Here is a 19,061-nt window from a genome sequence, read left to right as displayed (position 1 = left end):
GTGTGAGTAGTCCTGCTGGGGGGATAAGAAGTCTCCAAAGCCTCAGTCTGCTCCTCACTGCTCCCATGGTGAAATATAGCCCAGGAGAGTCTCCCTGTCACTGAAAACACAACAGCTGGGGACAGAGAGAACCCAGGCCCAGTGCCACCACAGCAACATGTGCTGCCTGCAGCCAGAGTACCACTTGCTCCTTCAAGATGTGCTTTCCTGACCCTGAACAGCCACCTGCCAGATCTCCTGGCATAGTCCCTAGCAGCCAGGCCAGGATAGGTAGCCACCAGTTTCCATAACTTCCAAGTCTTTGTCCTAACAAGAACAGCTTCTGGTGTGATCACAGTAATCTCTAAGTCTATTTGAAACCTCTGACATTCTCCTGAGTTCACCCCCATCCCTTTCTCTAGCTTCTCTCCATGCCAGGACCATCAAGAAAAGACATTCCAAAGCACGCAAATCTTGCTGAAAACCTCATTTTCCAAGAGGGACGTAGAGGTCAGGCTGCCCAATCAACTGGGAGTTTTGGGAATGCTGCAGGCTATTCTGCTTTCTGTGGTGCAATCACTGCTAAACAATGCTGTTTTCAAGAAACAGAACAGCGATGATTCCACCTGAGAGCCTTTCCAGCGCTTTTATGAGAAGGGCCAAGGAAGCATCCAAGAAGTCATGTCATGCACCATCACAAACCTCCAGGAATAAAGCAACACCAAAGGTCTGGTTTCTGGTAAAATGTGCATTTCTGCCATGCTACTACTCCTCCCAAATCAGTTTTTTTTACTAAGTGTCCCACATGTGCCCTTTTCTCCAGCGACAGGATATCCTTCATTTGTCTGCACCAAGAGCAGATGAGCACTTCTTCGTGTTGTTTTCCAAGTCGGCTGATGGGAGGGTCAGCAGGGGCCAAAGCAGCTGCAACAAGGAAAGGAAAGATAACCATGGCAACCCAAGTTATCTGCATCCTCCATGTATTTCCTTCTCCCCACCCTACAGCATATCTTTCCCACCCAAACCTCAGGCTGATAGAGCCAGTGACCAGCTGGCAGGATGGGGACTGCAGCAGTGTCTCCTGCACCCAGAGTGTCTTGCTGTGTTTCGGGGCTCACCACTGCAGGCTGAAGTCATCAAAAAGAGACCGAAATCCTAGAGAGGGACAACTTGCAAAAAGCAGAGCTCTCCACTACTGTAGATGGGGCGCTGGATATGCTGCCTTTGCTCCAGAGCTGCAGACCCATTGATGCTGCTCCTGGTTTTGGCTCTGGGCTGTGACCCTTCCACAGCAGCAGCTTCTCCGCCTGTGCCCCACGTCAAACCCAGCTACAGTTTTGGCCGGACTTTCCTGGGACTTGATAAATGCAACGCCTGCATTGGGACATCCATATGCAAGAAGTTCTTTAAAGAGGAGATAAGGTCAGAAACTCAGCAGAGTAATTTTTAAAGTGTTCTGTATGGTAATTTGAAAGTTGCCTGTTAGAATTAGTATTTTCATGAACAGCAATGCAAAGAGCAACTTAGCACCCAGTTGCCATTACATCTCTGAGTGTTTTAATTAATGCCTGTGAGCTGATGTGTCTTTTCTTTTAAAGCAACGCAAACATGATCAGACTTCAGCCCTAAACTATAACTTGAAAGCAGGAGTAAAAGGCACAAATTTCTGTCTAGAGAACAGCTCTGAAAAAATTCAAGGCAGCAATGGGGGAAGGGAAGAGGGAAGGAAGAAATCAGCTTGTTTAGATTTACTGGAAATATTTTATTATGAGCAACTGACTAAAGGGAAAAGGGGGTTTAGGCACCCAAGAGAATATGTTAACTACAAACATACAAACATGCTGTATAATTTTGTACCAGGTGCAACAACGTGAATGTGCAGAATTTCACGTTTAAACTAAGATCAAAAGGGATCTAAACCTGCCTGAGGCATGAGGACTTCTGCACATGAGGTTACCCACACGCTTGAAAATAGTACGCAGCTAAATTACTGGTACATTTTGGGGAAATTTGTGTGAGAACTTGAAGGCAGAAATTGCTTCTGTCTCACTGTTGATGAGGCACACACTGTCCAAGTGGTCATTGGACCAATCCAATCATTTTTAGGCTCAAAAGCAGAGAGTATCTGATGACAGCAGGGAAAATGTTGCCACTTGTATTTGAGCAAAAAGTTAAAGGCAGTGCTTGGCAGAGGAAGGGTTTACTGGGTCTGATATGATTTATAGAGCCGTATGCATGTTCTTTTATAGATATAAAAGCCTGGGGGAGAAGAAATTATTATAGTAAAATTGTATTTTTAATGCTATAATGTAAGTAGTATAGTATTAGACAAATCACCATTTTTATCTTAAACTATCCTATAAAACGCAGCATTGTAAAACCATAATGGTTTGTCTGGGATGGACTTTTAATACCAGACATCCATCCTTTCCTGCTGGGAAAAGGCAGCTTGTGGCTTTGCTGAGCCAGAGCACTCCTTGCTGCTGGACGTTGGGGGTCCCAGTCCTTGTCACTTTGCCCTTTGGCTTTCCGCATCCGCAGTGCCAGAGCGAGCAGTGAGTGAGGTGCACAGGGCTGAGTGCCGGCTTTCTCCCAGCCCAGCCTGGATTCCTGTCCCAAAAGGCATCATGGATTTGCAATCAGCCCAGCATGCTCAGCTGGCTGACGGGCTAGTGTGGGTCTGTAGGGGCCAGGGGTGCATCCAAGGTAGGGTCTGCTCTGCATTTTATTCCCTGCAGCAGGATGGAACCACAGCTGGCTCCTACCCCAACCTGCTGCAGCCCCTTCAGCGCTCACCTGTGCAGGGCTTTTAGGGAACTGCTGCCAGCTACAAAGCAGCTCCCTTTTGGCTACTCCCACCTGGCCACTGGGGATGCTGGGGCTATGCAGGTTCCCTCAGCCTTGCCAAAAATAGCAGAAGTGCCTCTGGCTGTGGGGTTCCAGCTGCACAGCGCACTGAGGGAGGGAGGTGCTACGTGAGCCAAGGCAGGAGGAGCTGTGCTGGCTTTCCTCCAGGGGACAGCGGGAACGGGGTGCAGAGGGTCCCACTGGGCTCCAGGAGTGCAGAGCCACAAACATGTGGGAGCACAGTACTTCTGCCTCAGGAGACACAGAGGGGCTCCCTAAGCCAGACACTTCTTTTTCTCTCCCACCAGCCTGCAGTTGGCTTCCCACACATAAGTGATAACGAGAAGTTCTGCTGTGAGCGCTTCGGGAAGGGGAACTTAAAAATGTTCTCCTGAGCAGTCACTCAGCTTCAGGCTTTCCTTTGAATGGGTAAAACTTTTTCTCCCACTTGATTTCTTAAAAACTGGGCTTATTTTTTGGCAAGTGGGAGCTGAAACTAGGGAAACTTCAGTGGTGCTTACACTCTTTGATCCACCCTCGTACCTTTTCACGTGTTCACAAAGGTGGATGGCACTTGGGCTTCTCTGTGTTAATTCACATTAGAACATGCTTCATTAATTCTCCATCATTTCTGGGAGCTCTGACATGTGTTCACAGTGAGAAGATGTGAGTTTTGTTCCCAGAACGGCTGGTGACTCATCTTGTGCTCTAATGTTCTATACTTCCCTTATCTTTGCCCAACTTTATCCATCTGTAAATGAGGATAGCAAGCCTGTCTACCAACTGTACTGAGAGCAGAGTGCAGTGGAAGTTTTTGTAAAATATTACATCTTTGAAATACTGCAGAACTGAGCTGACCAAAACTATTCAAAGACTTGTGGCAATTCTGGTCCTGAGTTTTGTCCAAAAATAATGTGAAAGAAGACTGAAAAAGTTAGAATGCCTCAGTTAGAAGGGGGTTTATAGGTTATTTCTTTTTGATTTGTTTTAAGACTTTGTTTTAGCTTACTTATTTTTTTAAAAAAAAATCTGAAATACCAAATGCAAGCAAAATTATTTTGGCTGAAACAAAATACTTCATTTCACTCAGGAAAAAAAAATGAAGGAAAACTAGTTTGGATTTCTTCAGCATTTAGTTGTGGGTTGATCTAAAATCTGTAATCTGTGACTCACTTATTTGCATAGATCTTACTGAAGGTCTTAGAGGATTTTCTGGCCCTTAGCTAAAAATCTCTGTATGAGAGGGAGTGGTTACAGCACAACTTGATGATGAATATTGAAAGTATCCAGCAAATGTGCCAGGCCAGCACTGTGCTGCCCAGAAATTATGCCAAATACAGACTTGCTGCAGCCCATGCTGGGTTCCCAGGCCAGGGTGTCTCTCCCCCCAGAGATCTGCAGAGGGAATCATTCCATACACCCTCAAATTAATGCTCAGCCCTAGACTTCACACATCCATGCTTGCATGGAGGATGTGACACTTTCCTGCTCTCTGCCTGACGTGAGCTGCCCTGAACACACAAGTCACAAGGCATATTTGTGCTGAAAGAGAGAGAGAAAGAGAGAGAGAGAGAGAAGAAAGAAAAGAAAGAAAAGAAAGAAAAGAAAGAAAGAAAGAAAGAAAGAAAGAAAGAAAGAAAGAAAGAAAGAAAGAAAGAAAGAAAGAAAGAAAGAAAGAAAGAAAGAAAGAAAGAAAGAAAGAAAGAAAGAAAGAAAGAAAGAAAGAAAGAAAGAAAGAAAGAAAGAAAGAAAGAAAGAAAGAAAGAAAGAAAGAAAGAAAGAAAGAAAGAAAGAAAGAAAGAAAGAGAGCCAGCCCAGAGCCATCTTTTCCCAGTACGTGCCTGGCATGCTGTGCCCACTTTGCAGATTAGGCACTGGGAGGGGTCCTGATGCACAACAGTCACAGTGAGGCACAGCAATTATTCTCTTTCCTTTAATCCTAGCTCAAACCAGACCAAAACCAAAAAACCTAAACAAAACACCAACAAACCCACCAAAACAAAAAACCCAAACCCAAACAAAGTGTTTATTATCATGTCAGGTGCTTTAATTGTAGGGAGCTTCAATTTTGTGTCAGGCAAAATGCCCACAACAACTGAAATGCTGGAATCCACCAACCTGTTCACACAAGGTTCTCCCACTTCTATTCATCCTCCATGGTAAATTTTTGGAAGGAGGCACATGGCAAGAGTTGAAAGCCAAAGCAGGGGAAGCAGCAGGGTTTCACCCATCCTGGGCACCCATGCCTGCCCCAGAGCTCAGCTGCACAGGGTCTGTGGTGGGGAAAGGGAGTGGAGTGCTGCCTTCAGGAGGGATCATCTGATCACTTTCTGATAGCAGCTGGTGGCTCGTGTCACTGAGTCAGTTATTTGCCTGAAATCATAGAAAATTAATCCTCCCCAAATTTTTCTGTGTCAATTTCCCAAATGGAATTTGAAAGGAAAGACCAGCTTCAGCTTTCAGACTTGTTAATGTCTTGTAAGCTGTCTGAAACTCCAGCTAGGCTAATCCTGCAGGGAACTTCTTGCCTCTCCTGTTTCACTTCTGAGCCACCGGCTTTAATTTAGGGTGAGATTAAATTAGGACATGCTTTCCTACGCACTTGGACAAGGAGCTCAGGGCAGGAGGGTTCAGAGGCAGCGAGGGCAGGATGTTGGCCAAACCAAAGGTCAGAGTTGGGCCATTTTTCCAAGAGCAGGTTACAGACACCCTCCCAGAGCAGGCACCGCGCTCCTCGGCTCCGGCGTGTGCGACGCGCGTGTGGGCAGGGCTGAGGGGGCTGCTGAAACAAAAAAAATATTACCTAATTACCCAGCCCATATGCTCCCCTCCTGTGCCTGTGGAGGGGGAGCAAATTAGTGCAAGATCTCCATGGCTGCAGAGGTGCTGCACGCCCAGGGCACACACACCCTGTCCCTCCATCACCCTGTCCCCCCATCACACCCCAAAATCTGCTGCTCTCAGGGAGGTCGCTCATCCTGGCTGAAAAATAGTCAGGGATGTTGGGGGAAAAAATAGAGTCAGAGATATTGGGGGAGACAGGTAGACCCTGTCAAGATTCCTGACAAAAGACACCACCTCAAAACAAGAGGTCATTTTGATATTCCCAAGTAGATTTGTTGTGAGGGGGTTTTAATATCAGGAGGGTCCTTTAAAGTGTCAAGTACTCCTTTTTTGGGACCCTTTCTCTAGAAACAGGAAAATTTAAAAACACCAGGAATTCTTCATGAACCAAAACCCTGTAGCCCTTTCCCCTTCCTCCCTCCCTCTACCCAAAAGACCCCATTTGGGTGTTTTACCCTTCACTCCGTGGCAGCATGCATGACAGGGGATGGTATCAGTGGGAAGCAAAGAAGGACTTTTTCACCAAAGCAATTTCCTTAGCTGATGGTTTCAGCCTGCTCTCCCTGGGGCCACCCAGCCAGGGTGACTGGGCCTTTGCCAGGCCATGGCATGCCCAGGCCATGGCAGGAAGCCCCAGGGCCGGCCTGGAGAAGAAGCTCAGCGGGGCAGGCGCTGTGTCCGTGTGGCTTTTAACCCGCTCTCCGTGGGGCTCTCGTTTTGGTTTGGCAGGTTTGACACCTGGCTTTCTTCTCATTTAAAGCTGCCCCCCAGCTCCCTGCTCAGCTACTCGGGCAACTACACGGACGATGCCAAGAGCTGGCGGCTGGTGGACATCACCCGGCTGACCTCCAAGTACCAGCACGACCGGGCGGACAAGCGCATCTGCACCTCCCTGTTCAGGACCAAGAGCTGCAGCCTGGAGCGCGCCCTGCGCCGCACCCAGCGCTTCCAGAAGTGGCTGCGGGCCAAGCGCCTCACGCCCGACCTGGTCCAGGTCTGTGCCCGGTGGTTCTGGTGCCCCACCACAGCTGGGGGACAGCAAGGCCCCTGGGGCTTAGGGGCTCGTGGGGATGTGGTTGTAACTCACTGGTTGGAGGGTGAGATTGGGTGTGGCTGGCACTCAGCCCGCTCAGCGACAATGGGGCAGACTTGTGTGCCCCCAGCCAAGCCCACCAAGTGCCAAAGGAGACAGGCAAAATGATTCCCTGATGGGAAGAAGAGTGCCACAGTTGAAGGCCAGCCGTAGGCAATGCCATGGCACAGCCTGCCGAGGGCTGGGATGGGCTTGGCCCCAGTGAGGAGAGCACCAGCTCCTGGCTCCTTGTGCAGATTGAAGCTGAAGTCCTGTGGAAAACCCTAGCACCAGGTGGCTTCAGGCACGGGGATAACAACCGGCTGTGCGCACAAATGTGGTAACAGCTCCAGTGGGAAGATTAATGCCATTTTTTTTTCTAGTTTTCCATCATGTCTCAGCATTGTGGGATTTTGGGGTTTTTTTCATCATAAATTTGTACCCACAAGGGCAGCCAGTGCCTTGAAAGTGATTTTGCTTTGGGCCAGGGGCCAAATCAGTGTGGGTCTCTCTTGCTTGTGGCTGGCAGGACGAGGGGCACGGGCAGTCAGAGTCAAAGCCTCGATTACTCATTCTCCTGCCATCCATAGCAAATGACCTCAGGCACAAGGAAGCACACTGCCCTTTCTCCCACAGTCCTGGGGTGTCACAGGTGAAGCCAGGACAGGAGCACGGTGAGTGTGGGTCACACCACCAGGTAAATGGGCAGCTACAGCACAGGGCACGCCCCTCACCCCACCCAAACAACAGCAAAACATCACAATAACCCCTGGAAAGAGCAGGGGCCAGGGTGGGGGTTGGATATGCACTGAACAAGAGCTGAGATACAAAGGATTATTCCAGTACTTCTTCCCTTTCCAAGAGAGAAGTGACTGTGAAAAAGTGACTTCATTTATATTTCTATACAGGCAGCTGCTTGCTGCATCCACTCAGCTTTGGTGAGTGCTGAAACTATAGTTCTAAGCTGCTGCTTTAGTTCTTCCTCTACTGTTACCCTGTGGAGCAGCACACCTTAGGAGAGAGAGGGAGGGAGGGATACACTGGAGTTATGCCTGAACTGCCCCAAAAAGGACTCACTGACAGTCCAGCACAGCAGGTCACCCTGAAGTCAGCACCCTCCTGGGCAGCACATCCCTGACAGGGAAAAGATTTTTGGAGCAAAGCTACTTTGTTTAGTAACCTCAGGAGAGGCACTAGGGAGAGGGGATGGTGCATCACTTCCACTCAGAGCATCCCTCACCTGAGCTTGTTGGCAGGGACAGCTCCTTAGGCTGGCAGGCACAGCTGCCCAGGCTGGCCACCACTGTTGCCCCAGCAGCACTGCAGGGGCCTGCAGGAGGGCAAGTTGGGCTGCCAGGTCCTCCAGCCTTGCTGGAGTGTCTCAGGTGTTTGTGCCAAACTGTGCTGTCCCCCCACTCCCCAGCAGTGCTGAGGGAAAGGGAAGGAATCGAGAGCTTGAAACTTGAATTTGCTGAGCTGGGTGAAAAAGTAACAGGAGAAATGTGGCTCTGTGGTATCTCAGACCTGCTGCAAAGCTAAATCATCAGCTGAGCCCAAATCCTTCTCCTTAAAAGGCTCTTCATGTGCTACAGTTTTGCCTACCCTGTCCTCCCGGAGTCAGAAATGCCAGCTGAGCTGGCAGGGCTGCACACACGGGCACACACACATATATGGATGCTCATGTGCACACACAGCACCACCAGAGACCCTGGCTGGGGCACCCTGCCCTTGCACCTATCCAGTTTCTCCCAGGAATTTCCCTGGGCAGCACAGTGGGGAGCTGAGCTGATGCCAGCTCCAGGGCTCAGGGCCAGCCCGGGGGGACGTGCCCAGTGACAAACTCCCTGGGACATTTCATCAGCCCCTGCAGCTTTTTAGTTGGAAAGGGCATGGGAGGCTGCAGGGAGGCCCAGACCTTTGCACATCAGCCTCAGGATTGTTCTGCTCTTGTTTTCACAATCCTTTGGTTCTGTAAATCAATCAGAGAAACAAAAATTGGAATTTAAATCCCTTCTAACAGCATATAGATTTGAATACACAGAGAAACATAGTGCTCCAGACACCCTGGGATCTACTTCCTCATCACCAAATTTCAGCAGCAATCACTTTTTAAGATCAGGCCTGTGCTCTGCAAAATGGCTTCTGGTCTCACAGTGGTCTTAATGGAAAAACAGTCAGTGGCAACAACATTTCAGTCATACTGTGTGTGTGAGTTTGTGTGTGTGAGTCTGTGTGTGAGACCCCCCTCCCAGCCCTGATGTGTGGGGCACTACAGGTTACAGTCTGACCTCCCCAGCCCATCCAGCCCCACAGGGATGGGGATCCCCTTCCTCCCTGGCCATCCCACCTGCCCTCCTCCCTCAGCTCTGCCTGCACCAGCCCAGCACTGCTGCCCCTCTGCAGAGTTTGCTGTGCAGACACATACTGGTAACCCAGCAGAAGCCACTGGAGAGGGGTTTTGGGGGCTACCATATATCTCTGCAAATTCTTACCTAAAGAACTGCTCCTATGGCTCTGTTCTCCCACTCTCCCTCTTTTCAGAGGTGTTAACAGAACACCTCTCTCAAGGCCTGACAGGATGCCCAGCCTGTTTCACAGAGCTGCAGTCACACAGCAGTGCTTGTTCTCCCTTCCCTGCAGTTTATCCTGTATAGCAGCACTGGGGAAAGCTAATGGGCCCAGGTAATTTTGTCTGATAGACAAACCACAACGTGCTTGAATCAAAATGACAGACCATGAAGTGATGTTTTTCCACTTTACGCTGCCTGCCCTGCCTGACCCAGCCATCAGCTGAGCCGCCTGCCACAGCGATTATTTCACCAGCCACGCTGAAAATCTTTATTGGATGCAGCAAAGTCTTCAGTCTTAAAATCCAGCCTGCCTCAGAGATGAGCAGGATTTAGCTGGGGTTCAGCCTGCACAGCAGCCCCAGACACTTGCTGCTTCACCAGGAGCTCATCACCTCAAACCACTCTGGGTACTTTCCTGCTGGAAGGGCCACAAAGCAGGTTGGTTTCAGCACAGGGAAATTTTACAGCCCTGCCTACAAAGCACAGCCTGGAAAATGCTGAAGGCAGATAGAGGAAAGCAGTACCAAGGTGAAAATCCAGCATTTGCAGACCCTCTCTCTGGGATGGACTGTTTGGGACTACTGAACCAGCAACTGTTGACCAGCTACTATTGACCAGCAACTGCTGACCAACAACTGCTGACCAGCACCTCGTCCAGCCCACAGCAGGTGCACCAGCACCCCGGTTATGAGTCCAGTTCACATCTCTTCTTGCTGCACAGGGTCAGCAGCACATTCACATGTCCAGTTGTCCATCCTAGGGAAGGATGGACACTCTGAGGCTCCCAGAGTCACCTCCTAGACCTGCCACCTCTTTGACCCAGTAGCTCATCATCAGAGACTTCCATAAACCTGCTGGCAGTGGAGATGAGTTTGTCAGGGCATTCTTACTTTCTTTCTTTTGGCAGTTAAGGAAACCCTTGGGTTCACACCGCCAGGATCTGTAGTTGCTTTGACTCCTACATCCAAGTGTTTCCTCCTGGAACCCATCCTAAACCTGGTAGTTTGGTGAAGCTGGACCCAGGCAGTGGGTCATGGGGCAGGAGGCAGCTGTGCTCCTGGTCTGGGCCATCCCTCCTTGGGCTGTCTGAAAAGAAAACAGAGCAAGAAGTTGTCTTCCACAAGTTGTCTTTACATCCAAGTGAATTCTGGGTGTGCCTGTGCTACATATGCATAAACTCATGGAGTTTAAAATGCATCCTGTACTGTGCAATAGGGTTTAAAAACTCACAGCTGAGTGGAGGTAGGCTTTTCAGGAACTACTCACTCTCAGATATAGAAATGTGGGTATTTAATCGAAGTAAATAAGAAGCTTTCCACATCAATCACAAACAATACATCAGGCTGTCAGGTCTTATTCTCTAGGGTGATAAGTCACTGCAAAGGACTTAAGATATTCTCAGATAAATCTGTATCTCCAGTGTTTTGAGTATGTGTTCTTCACATTTTTCTTCCGCTGACAGTTTTTGTCTGACAGTTTTACAACTCCAGCTCCTTTTCTGCTGTAGGGTTGTTTCCATCAGCCTGCAGGAAGGTGAGACCCCTCTCCACTGAAACAATCAAGCAGGTGCTGAGCTTTATGCTGTTGACAGTCTCTGCTGAAATCAAAAGGTCCCATTGTCCAGTTTTTGTGGGTCAGGGCTTCATTAAACTGTAGGTAGGTGTCATCACCCAGCCCTGCTCCTCTTCTCCCACTCCTCCCTGGATGTGCCTGGAACAGTTCCTCAGGAACCATGAGCACCATGGGTAGCACGTGCTCACATTTGTGTTAAGAGGATGAGCTCTGACCTCAGAAAAACCCTAATTACACCATCCATGCCTTCTCTGCTGCTGTGATTTATGTTCCCACTGTGTACTCTTCAGGGCCTCAGCTTTTGCATTGCAAACTCCTGGAAGCAGCAAGGCTTTCTAACTTTGGCTGCAAATATTTGCATACACACGGAGCTGCAAGAGACTTTCTCCACCATTTATCTGCTACTTAACACAGCTCTGCTCTGCTCTGCTCATTTTGTATCACATCTCCTCCAAAAGGAAAGTGACAGAGTCAGCCACAACGTTCTTGCAAGAGAGCGATCCATAATCATCCCTCCTCCTGCATCTCTTCTATGGTTTTACACAATTAATTGAGAAAAAATTTTCCTCATGAGGCTACACCAGAGGAGTGTATGAAGACTTGCAACAGGAACTGAGTAGAATTATTTTTGGCAAATGGTTTTTTTCTTTTTGGGAAAAAAGGTTTTTTGGTTTTTGTGAAACAACTCTTCATTTGTGGTTGAGTTTCTCAGGTAGTTTTGACCAGCTGTTGGCATTTTGGACTTGTTTTGTGCAACTGATGGCCAAGGTAGGAGTGGTTGGAATCTCACAGATCCCAACCAACAGGGATGCAGAGGAAGAGACATGGGGCATATAGCCTCCCCTTTCCTCCTCCAGCTAGGAAAGTGTCCTACTCATCCTTTCCACACTCCTTTATTTCTTTGTCACGGCTGGGTGGTTCAGAGTTTTGTGCCAGATGAACAGCTCGCACAGGAGGGGCTGAGAAGGACCCACCTCAGAGCTCCCACGTGGCCTGGGGAGATGCTGCGTCACATCTTCGCTCTCAGCATGGAGGATGGCAGGGAGCAACGTGAGCTCCACCTCCCTTTCCTCTGAAGCACATCTCCCAGCCATCAAATTATAAACAAAACTCAAAAGAGCAAATTTGGCTACTGGGATCATTTTTAATAAAGAGGCTTAAAAAACCTGATTCCCTTCCCCAGCAGAGGCATGTTAGGGCAGTGCTTCTGTGCCACTGTGGGCAGCTCTCCGTATATAAACTCTCCTTGGCTATTAAGGAAGACTAACTGACAAATAAAAAAAGGTATAATTTTCTATGCCATTTTTCCCAGCCATAGATTGCTCATGCAATTTTATAAGCCAAACCTCCAAATCTGAAGGGTGAAATACAGTTATAATTGACTCCATTAGCACAACGGTTCTCTATTTGTTGCTGGTATTTACAAAAAATAAACACAGGCTATTTGGTTTTGATAGTTAATGCATGAGTTTATCAGAAGGAGAACATATCCTCTGCTTATACTCACACATAATGTTTATTTACATTTTTAAAGCATGTTTACTGACCTTAGCAAATAGTATTTCCAAGAAAGCTGCTCTCAGGTTAAGCAAATAACAAAGTGATCCGAAGATTATTTAATGAGGGAAGTGACTCACTGTGGTAACAACTGGAGGGCCTCCACCAGGAATGCCAGGGCTGGAAATCCAGGCAGAAGGAAGAGTCCCATGGTGTGGAGAGATATAGTGCTGTGCATTTGGGGGAATATGAGGTTTGCAGTGCCCAGGAATGAGGGCCATTCTTGAAACCTGAGTTGGGAAATGGCATTTTTGGATGGCACAGGTCCTCTCCTAGGAAGGGTGAGATGCCCCGTGTGCCCACATCCTTCGGAGCTGTGCCACAGCAAGGGGGGCACAGTGGGCAGAGCACGGAGCTGTGTGTCTACCCCCAGCATGACCCAAGCACGTTGCAATGTCTCGGCTGGAATTAGACATCCCTGCTGGGTTTTCCCCTCTCACAGGGCCTGCCCAGCCCCATGCTGCGCTGCCCATCCCAGCGCCTCCTGGACAGGATCGTGCGGCGCTACGCCGAGGTGCCGGATGCCGGCAGCATCTACATGGATCACCTCACAGACCGGGACAAGCTGCGCCTGCTGTACACCCTGGCAGTGAACTCACACCCCATCCTCCTACAGGTACGTGCCAGCCTGCCCCAGCTTGAAACACAGCCCCACAGCCCCTCACGAGCAAACCCTCACATGAGATGTGTGCCAGCCTCAGGGGCAGAGGAGTCCCAGCCCTGGAATTTGTCAGGTCCTGGCCTTTGTCAGCTCCCTGGCCTTCAAAAAAGCATGTTTCTTCTATGGGGTTGGGAGGCTGAAGCCAGGCAGGCTCATGAGGTGCTTCCTGCATCAGTCTGTGAGGCTGGGGAGAGATAGGGAACCCCAGGTGCGTTATTGCACTAGAGCACTGTGAAACCCAGGGTTTTACACATCCCCAGCACTTCAAAGTGTTAGGTTTGCACTGCTAATGCTAATTACATAAAATCACAGCCTGTTCCTGGAAGAGAAGGAGCATGACTTCCCATGCTCCACGTGCCAGTGCTGTGTTTTCCATTCGCCTGCCGCTGGTAACTGGCTCTGGGTTTCAAAACTCTGGGTTTGAAGGCAGTGATCTGGGATGCCTCACACCCTTCCCCTGGACCCCTTCTGACCTGCCTGGCACGCAGCTCCTCTCTTTCCTTATGCTTCCAAGGGAGATTCCTCACCTTTCCCCATGCCATCTTTAGTCTTCACTGATGGTTCTTGCAACCCTTTATGATTCCATGAAAGAAAGATGAGTGTGGCAGCATCATCCATCTCTGGCCCAAGGCCACTCTGCACTCAGCAGCTCACAGGGCTCTGTGTGGTCCCAGGGAGGGGGAATGGTGCTGGGAGGTTCCTGGGGGTCATTCAGCCGCCCCAGTTATGGGTCACTGGCACATTAATCTGTGGCCCTTAGCACTCTGAAGACACGGGAACACAACTTGAAGAGATGAGAAAAATATGCCATAGAGAAAAAGCTAGATTTTTACACAGTTGCCCAGAATGCCTTCGCAGAAGAAGGGAGAAGTAACCTTAAACATGAAACTGGATGAGTTTATAATGGGCTGGCAGAGTCTGACGTGCTGGGGTCTGAGGTGCTGGGGACACAGATGAGCTTTAATGCAAATGACAGGAAGCTTTGTGCTGGCATAGCTCAGCAGTCACACAGTTTGGCACGAGCTGCAGGGATGCAGGGAGCCCAGCCCAGGTGTCTCCACTGGAGCAAACACCCACCACTTCTGCCCCTGAGACTGCAAAGTCTCTTACAAATGAGCCTGGCAGTTCTTACCAATTAGCAAAAACTGCTTTAGCCTTACCTCAACTCCAAGCTGTGACTTCATCTGTTCAGTGCTCATGAGGGACCCATCAAAGACACCTAAATTTAGCTGTTCTGTGGCTAAAATTTTCATGAATCTGAAAACTATTATTATCTTGGACTTTCCAGTTACTCTCTTTTACAGAATCAGTCTTGAAATACCAGATTCTTCCTCCGTTACAAAAAAGAACCATAAGAAAAAGAAAAATGCACCCTAACTCCTCCAGGATGGGGTAGTAAGTTCCTTTCCCAGCTGCTAGGGCTGGATGGGGCGAGGAAGGATTGCAGGCTGACTTGGAAACCAAACCACAGCCCTGCTGCTTGGAGCCAGAAAGGGCACTCTGAGGGGGAGGCAGCTCCATGGGCAGAGGGCAGGGGTAATCCCCTGTTGGAACCCAGGACACCCCTCTGGCTGCCCTGGATGACACGAGCCCCTGGCAGGGGGCTGGGGAGTTCTGGCAAGAAGCCAAAGAGACTTGGGTTTTTAATCCTGACCCATGGAGCAAATTATCAACCTTGTATGAAGAATCACAAGTCACTGAAGTTTAAGTAGAGTGATAATGAATTAATAACTGGGTGAAAAGTGGAATTTTGGGGATTTTTACTATAGGGGTCTAGGAGACAAGATGGAGGGACTTGGGTGTTGTCCTATTCTTCTTCCTTCTTCTTCCTAGCCTCCATCTTGGTGACGTTGCCACATTTGGATTGGTTTAGAATAGAAGTAGACAGCCTAACATAGGTGATAGGTATTGGAAAATAATGATAAATAAAGTACATGTAATTCATGGTATAAAATGTAGCCCAGGGTGGGCAGTGTGCCCTTGACAGACCTGCAGATCAGACCTCTGCAGGTCTGAGAGAAAATATTTTAGATAAGAGACAATAAACAACCTTGTGAACCAGAGCTGAAGAATCCCGACTCTTTCTTTGACCACCGGGCTGGGAAAAAGGGACTCTCAGGGTCATCCTGAACGCAGGAAACCCGAGAATCCCCCCATTGCTGCTCTTCCCACAGATCTTCCCCGACGTGGAGGGCTGGCCCTTCCCACGGTACCTGGGCTCCTGCGGGCGCCTGGTGGTCAGCGCCAGCACCCGGCCCCTGCGCGACTTCTTCGGCGCCGCGCCCGAGGTGGCCGCAGACCTGGCCCTGCAGCTCCTGGCCGTGCTGCGCTCCATGGCCACCAACGACCTCAACTACTTCTTCTACTTCACCCACGTGGACGCTGGCACCTTCGGCGTGTTCAGCAACGGGCATCTGTTCATCCGGGATGCCAGCACGCTGGGCATCATCGACAAGGAGGAAGGTACTCAGCGGGCTCCATGGCCACGCATCTGTCGCGGAGGGCTTGGGAGGCAGGGCACACAGATCTTTCCCCTTCTGCCCTTGGCTCTACTGCTGCCTTTTTTCTTTTTTTGTTTTTTGTTTTGTTTTGTTTTTTGGGGGGGTTTGAATTTTTGGTTTGGTGGGGTTTTTTTTGTTTTCTTGGTTTTTTTTTTTGGGTTTTTTTTGGTTTTTTTTTTTTTTTTTTTTTTTGTTTGATTTTTTTTATTAAATTAACCAAACACCCCTTACTGATTAAATTATGATATGTTCACAGAGACACTCACCAGCAGCAGCTCCTGCCGTCCTGGCTCTGAGTCGGGAAGGCGATGGGTGTTGTGTTTGTGCCGTCGGTGATTTGGTGGCCACTCTGTAGCTGACAGCAGCTTTCAGTGTGCTCAGTGTGCTGAATGCTCTAACTTGAAGCCATCCTTTTCAAACTTCTGCCATGCAAATGTCAATATTTGCCAGCAGAAATGTTGTAATTTTGTTTGTTCTAAGAAGTGGGTTAAACTGGACCCTTTTATCTTGCATTTATCACATTGACTAATAAGGGTTATTATTATTTATAACAATAATAACAAAATCTCCCTTTTTGTCAATTTTACATAAAATCAAGGGTTAGTATTCAATTTTCACAGGTTACATTGGTCTACTCCTGCAAGTAGAGCTAGTCAAAGACTATTCATCCAGTAATTTAACAGTTTCATTTTGAATATTCAGATTTTCAAAAGGTTTTTCCTCTGCTCACACATTCAGCTGAGTATTCAGAATATTCAGAAGCAGCTGTCAGAAAATTTTCCACTGGATTTCCTTTTCTTATCCCAGCAGCTATGACTGTTAACTTGATTTCAGCTAGATGAGCTGTTGTTGCAATGTAATGATTTTGGTTAACATGGAAAAAATTACAGGTCTGGCTATTTGTGGTAGTTTTTTGTAGGAGCTCCACATTTTAGATTTGTACTCCAATTCTCTTTTTTTCTGCATCAGCTTGACTCGACAGACTCATCTCCAGTTCCTCTGACAGGCAGTTCTGTCATTCAGAAAAATATACATATTTCAAAAGCAAGAAAATTGGCACATAGTCAGCTTCAGCACTGAGCAATTTGTAGTGAAAGGTGGTCACATCCTTTAGACAGTAACAAACCCCATGTTAACACAGAGGCACAGATATCTCTGACTGTCCAGGAGCTCACTATTATGTTTCCAACAAGCGGTTTAATTGTCCCCAACAGGGAGCCAGCTGATCGATGGCCAGCAGGAGTATAAAGACATCTTCAGCTGCCTGACTGTGGACTGCCAGGCTGCGTTTGTGTCCTGTGACTCCATCAGGGAGAAGCACAGCCTCGTCATGGTGTGTCAAGACCTCCTGCCGAAGCTGCTGACGGGGAAGTTCCTGCCCCCCGTGCAGGAGAGGATCGACGCCTTCCTGGAGCGCTGCGCCCGCGGCCTCGGCGACGACCGCGGTGCCAGCGAGGCCATGGAGGAGCTGGCAGAGATCCTGAAACCTCTGCGCTCCTGCGACTCCCGCTTCGCCTACCGCTACCCTGACTGCAGATACAGTGACAAATACTGACACTGGAGCTGCCCCTGGCTGGCACTGGGGCAGTGTCAGCCCCCTCCCAGCGCGGGAAGCGAGAAGGAACCAGGGTGGCTGGAAAGAGCTGCCCCAAATCTGGGGCGTTCTCGGTGTAAGAGAGAGCAGAGTGCACTTGGGATTTATTGTTCATCTCCCAGAGGTGCATTTGTTACATGGGATATAGACAGATGTATGGTTTAGACATGGTTTCTGGATTATTAACATTGTCATGACTGACAAGGGGCCGCAGGATTAATAAATCTCATTCACGTGTTTTGGCCTTGGAAGAGTTTCCCATGCCATTTGTTGAAAAGCAAGGCAGGATGCTCACAACCAGCTAGACAGTGGATCTTTATTGCCAAGAAACTCTTTCTGATGGAGACGATAAAAATAATATGGGATGGATGGATGGATGGATGGATGGATGGATGGATGGATGGATGCATTTAAGAGTTTCCCTGTGGCTATTTTTAATGTGCTAAGAATCATAGATAAATTGAACGACCAGATCAGTTCTGCACCATCACCCATCACATCTTGCTTTTATAAAATATTTTGACTTTATTACTTTGACGGAACACAGAACAGAAAGACACAATCAAAAGCATTAAAAAGCTAAAGGTTCCATGTCTCTTGAGATTTAATTTCTCTAATCCCCAAATATAATTTCTTCTAGTCTTTCCCAAGTCAATGGACAGTAATCAGAGACTAATACAGGACTTTGGTTTAAGATGAGAAAAGAAACCCCAGCTCTGGGATAGGATTGTTCAGCAGATATGTTCACATTATTCTCTCTGAAGTGGAGGAACCATTTGCACAAAACCATTCAAATGGGAAAATTACCTAAAGAGGAGAAGGAACGCAGGCAGAGGATGAGACATTAATTTACACTGAGCCTGACAAGACTTACTAAACACTCAATACTCCAGTGTAGGTGCTGCTACAATATAGGTGCTCCCCAGCTGGGGAGATCTAAATTCTGACCAGCAAGAGCTACAGCAATCTTCATCCATTTGCCTTCCAGAGGAGGAATTGGTAAGACAGTCCCCAAAGAAATGAGTCAGGCACTTAAAATTTGGGGTGGTTCTGGAAATATTTCACAGAAATTGTCAAACCAGGGCTAGATCCAGGTGCCTCATTTTGCACGAGATGGTTGCAAAAGTGGCAAAACACAACTATTCTCACCCAGAATCTGTCAGTCCCCCTCATGTGAGCTCCCTGTGAGGTGTCAGAAGCCCACACCAAACCTTCCCTGATGTGTAGGGGTCAGACAGACCTCACCTGGTTTGGGGCTTTCACCTGGGATCCAGGCTCACAGGAGTCACTGAGAAAATTTGACTGAGCTAAGTGAGAAACGAGGCTTTCTGGATCATGCACAAGAATTTTCATCATGGAAAGAGTCTTCTTCTAGCTATGGTTTAAAAAAAATTGTTAAAAATGTAAAGGCAGAAAAATACGTGAGTGCATTTGCAGTGCCAGTGGTTGTTCTGACTTGTGCTGTACAGAGAAGGAATGCAAATCCAGATTTTGTGTTGGCTGTGAGGGGCTCTGTGCACATAGAACATCCAGCCTGGGGTTCCAGGCAGGTGTGGATGAAGGCTGATGGAACAGGTTGGGCATCAAAAACCACACACAAAGGTCTGACATGGGGAAATATGACTCAGGACAATTATTTTGCCTTTCTTCCTGGCATAAATTATCAAGTGCACCTTTTACCTCTCAAGATCTAGAAACACTGAAAATAATTTGTAGGTAAGTTTAGCTGCAGGCCCAGATGGTCAGACAGCAAAGAGGTTTAAATATACAGCCTCAGCTACGGCTGCAGCCCTCTTTCCTGCTTTCAGTCTATTTCTACATCATGGCTCTCTTCCAGAAAGAAAAACATGTCCTTCACTGAGAT

At 48.2% G+C, this 19,061-nt stretch overlaps 1 protein-coding gene across 1 annotated transcript; it reads left to right on the top strand.

Annotated features, from left to right (window-relative positions):
* Positions 1-1,008: 1,008 nt before the first annotated feature.
* Positions 1,009-17,448, top strand: DIPK2B (divergent protein kinase domain 2B). Its single transcript, XM_041399835.1, has 5 exons — positions 1,009-1,401; positions 6,400-6,664; positions 12,884-13,057; positions 15,277-15,565; positions 16,818-17,448. The coding sequence occupies exons 1-5, from the start codon at positions 1,181-1,183 to the stop codon at positions 17,156-17,158; spliced, it is 1,290 nt and encodes a 429-aa protein (XP_041255769.1). The 5' UTR covers positions 1,009-1,180; the 3' UTR covers positions 17,159-17,448.
* The last annotated feature ends 1,613 nt before the right edge of the window (positions 17,449-19,061 follow it).

Source organism: Onychostruthus taczanowskii, unplaced genomic scaffold (assembly GCF_017590055.1).
Source record: "Onychostruthus taczanowskii isolate IOZ18803 unplaced genomic scaffold, ASM1759005v1 scaffold17, whole genome shotgun sequence".
NCBI classification, from domain to species: Eukaryota; Metazoa; Chordata; class Aves; order Passeriformes; family Passeridae; genus Onychostruthus; species Onychostruthus taczanowskii.
The sequence above is the reverse complement of the archived record's forward strand: the minus strand, read 5'-3'. Positions and strand labels throughout refer to the sequence as shown.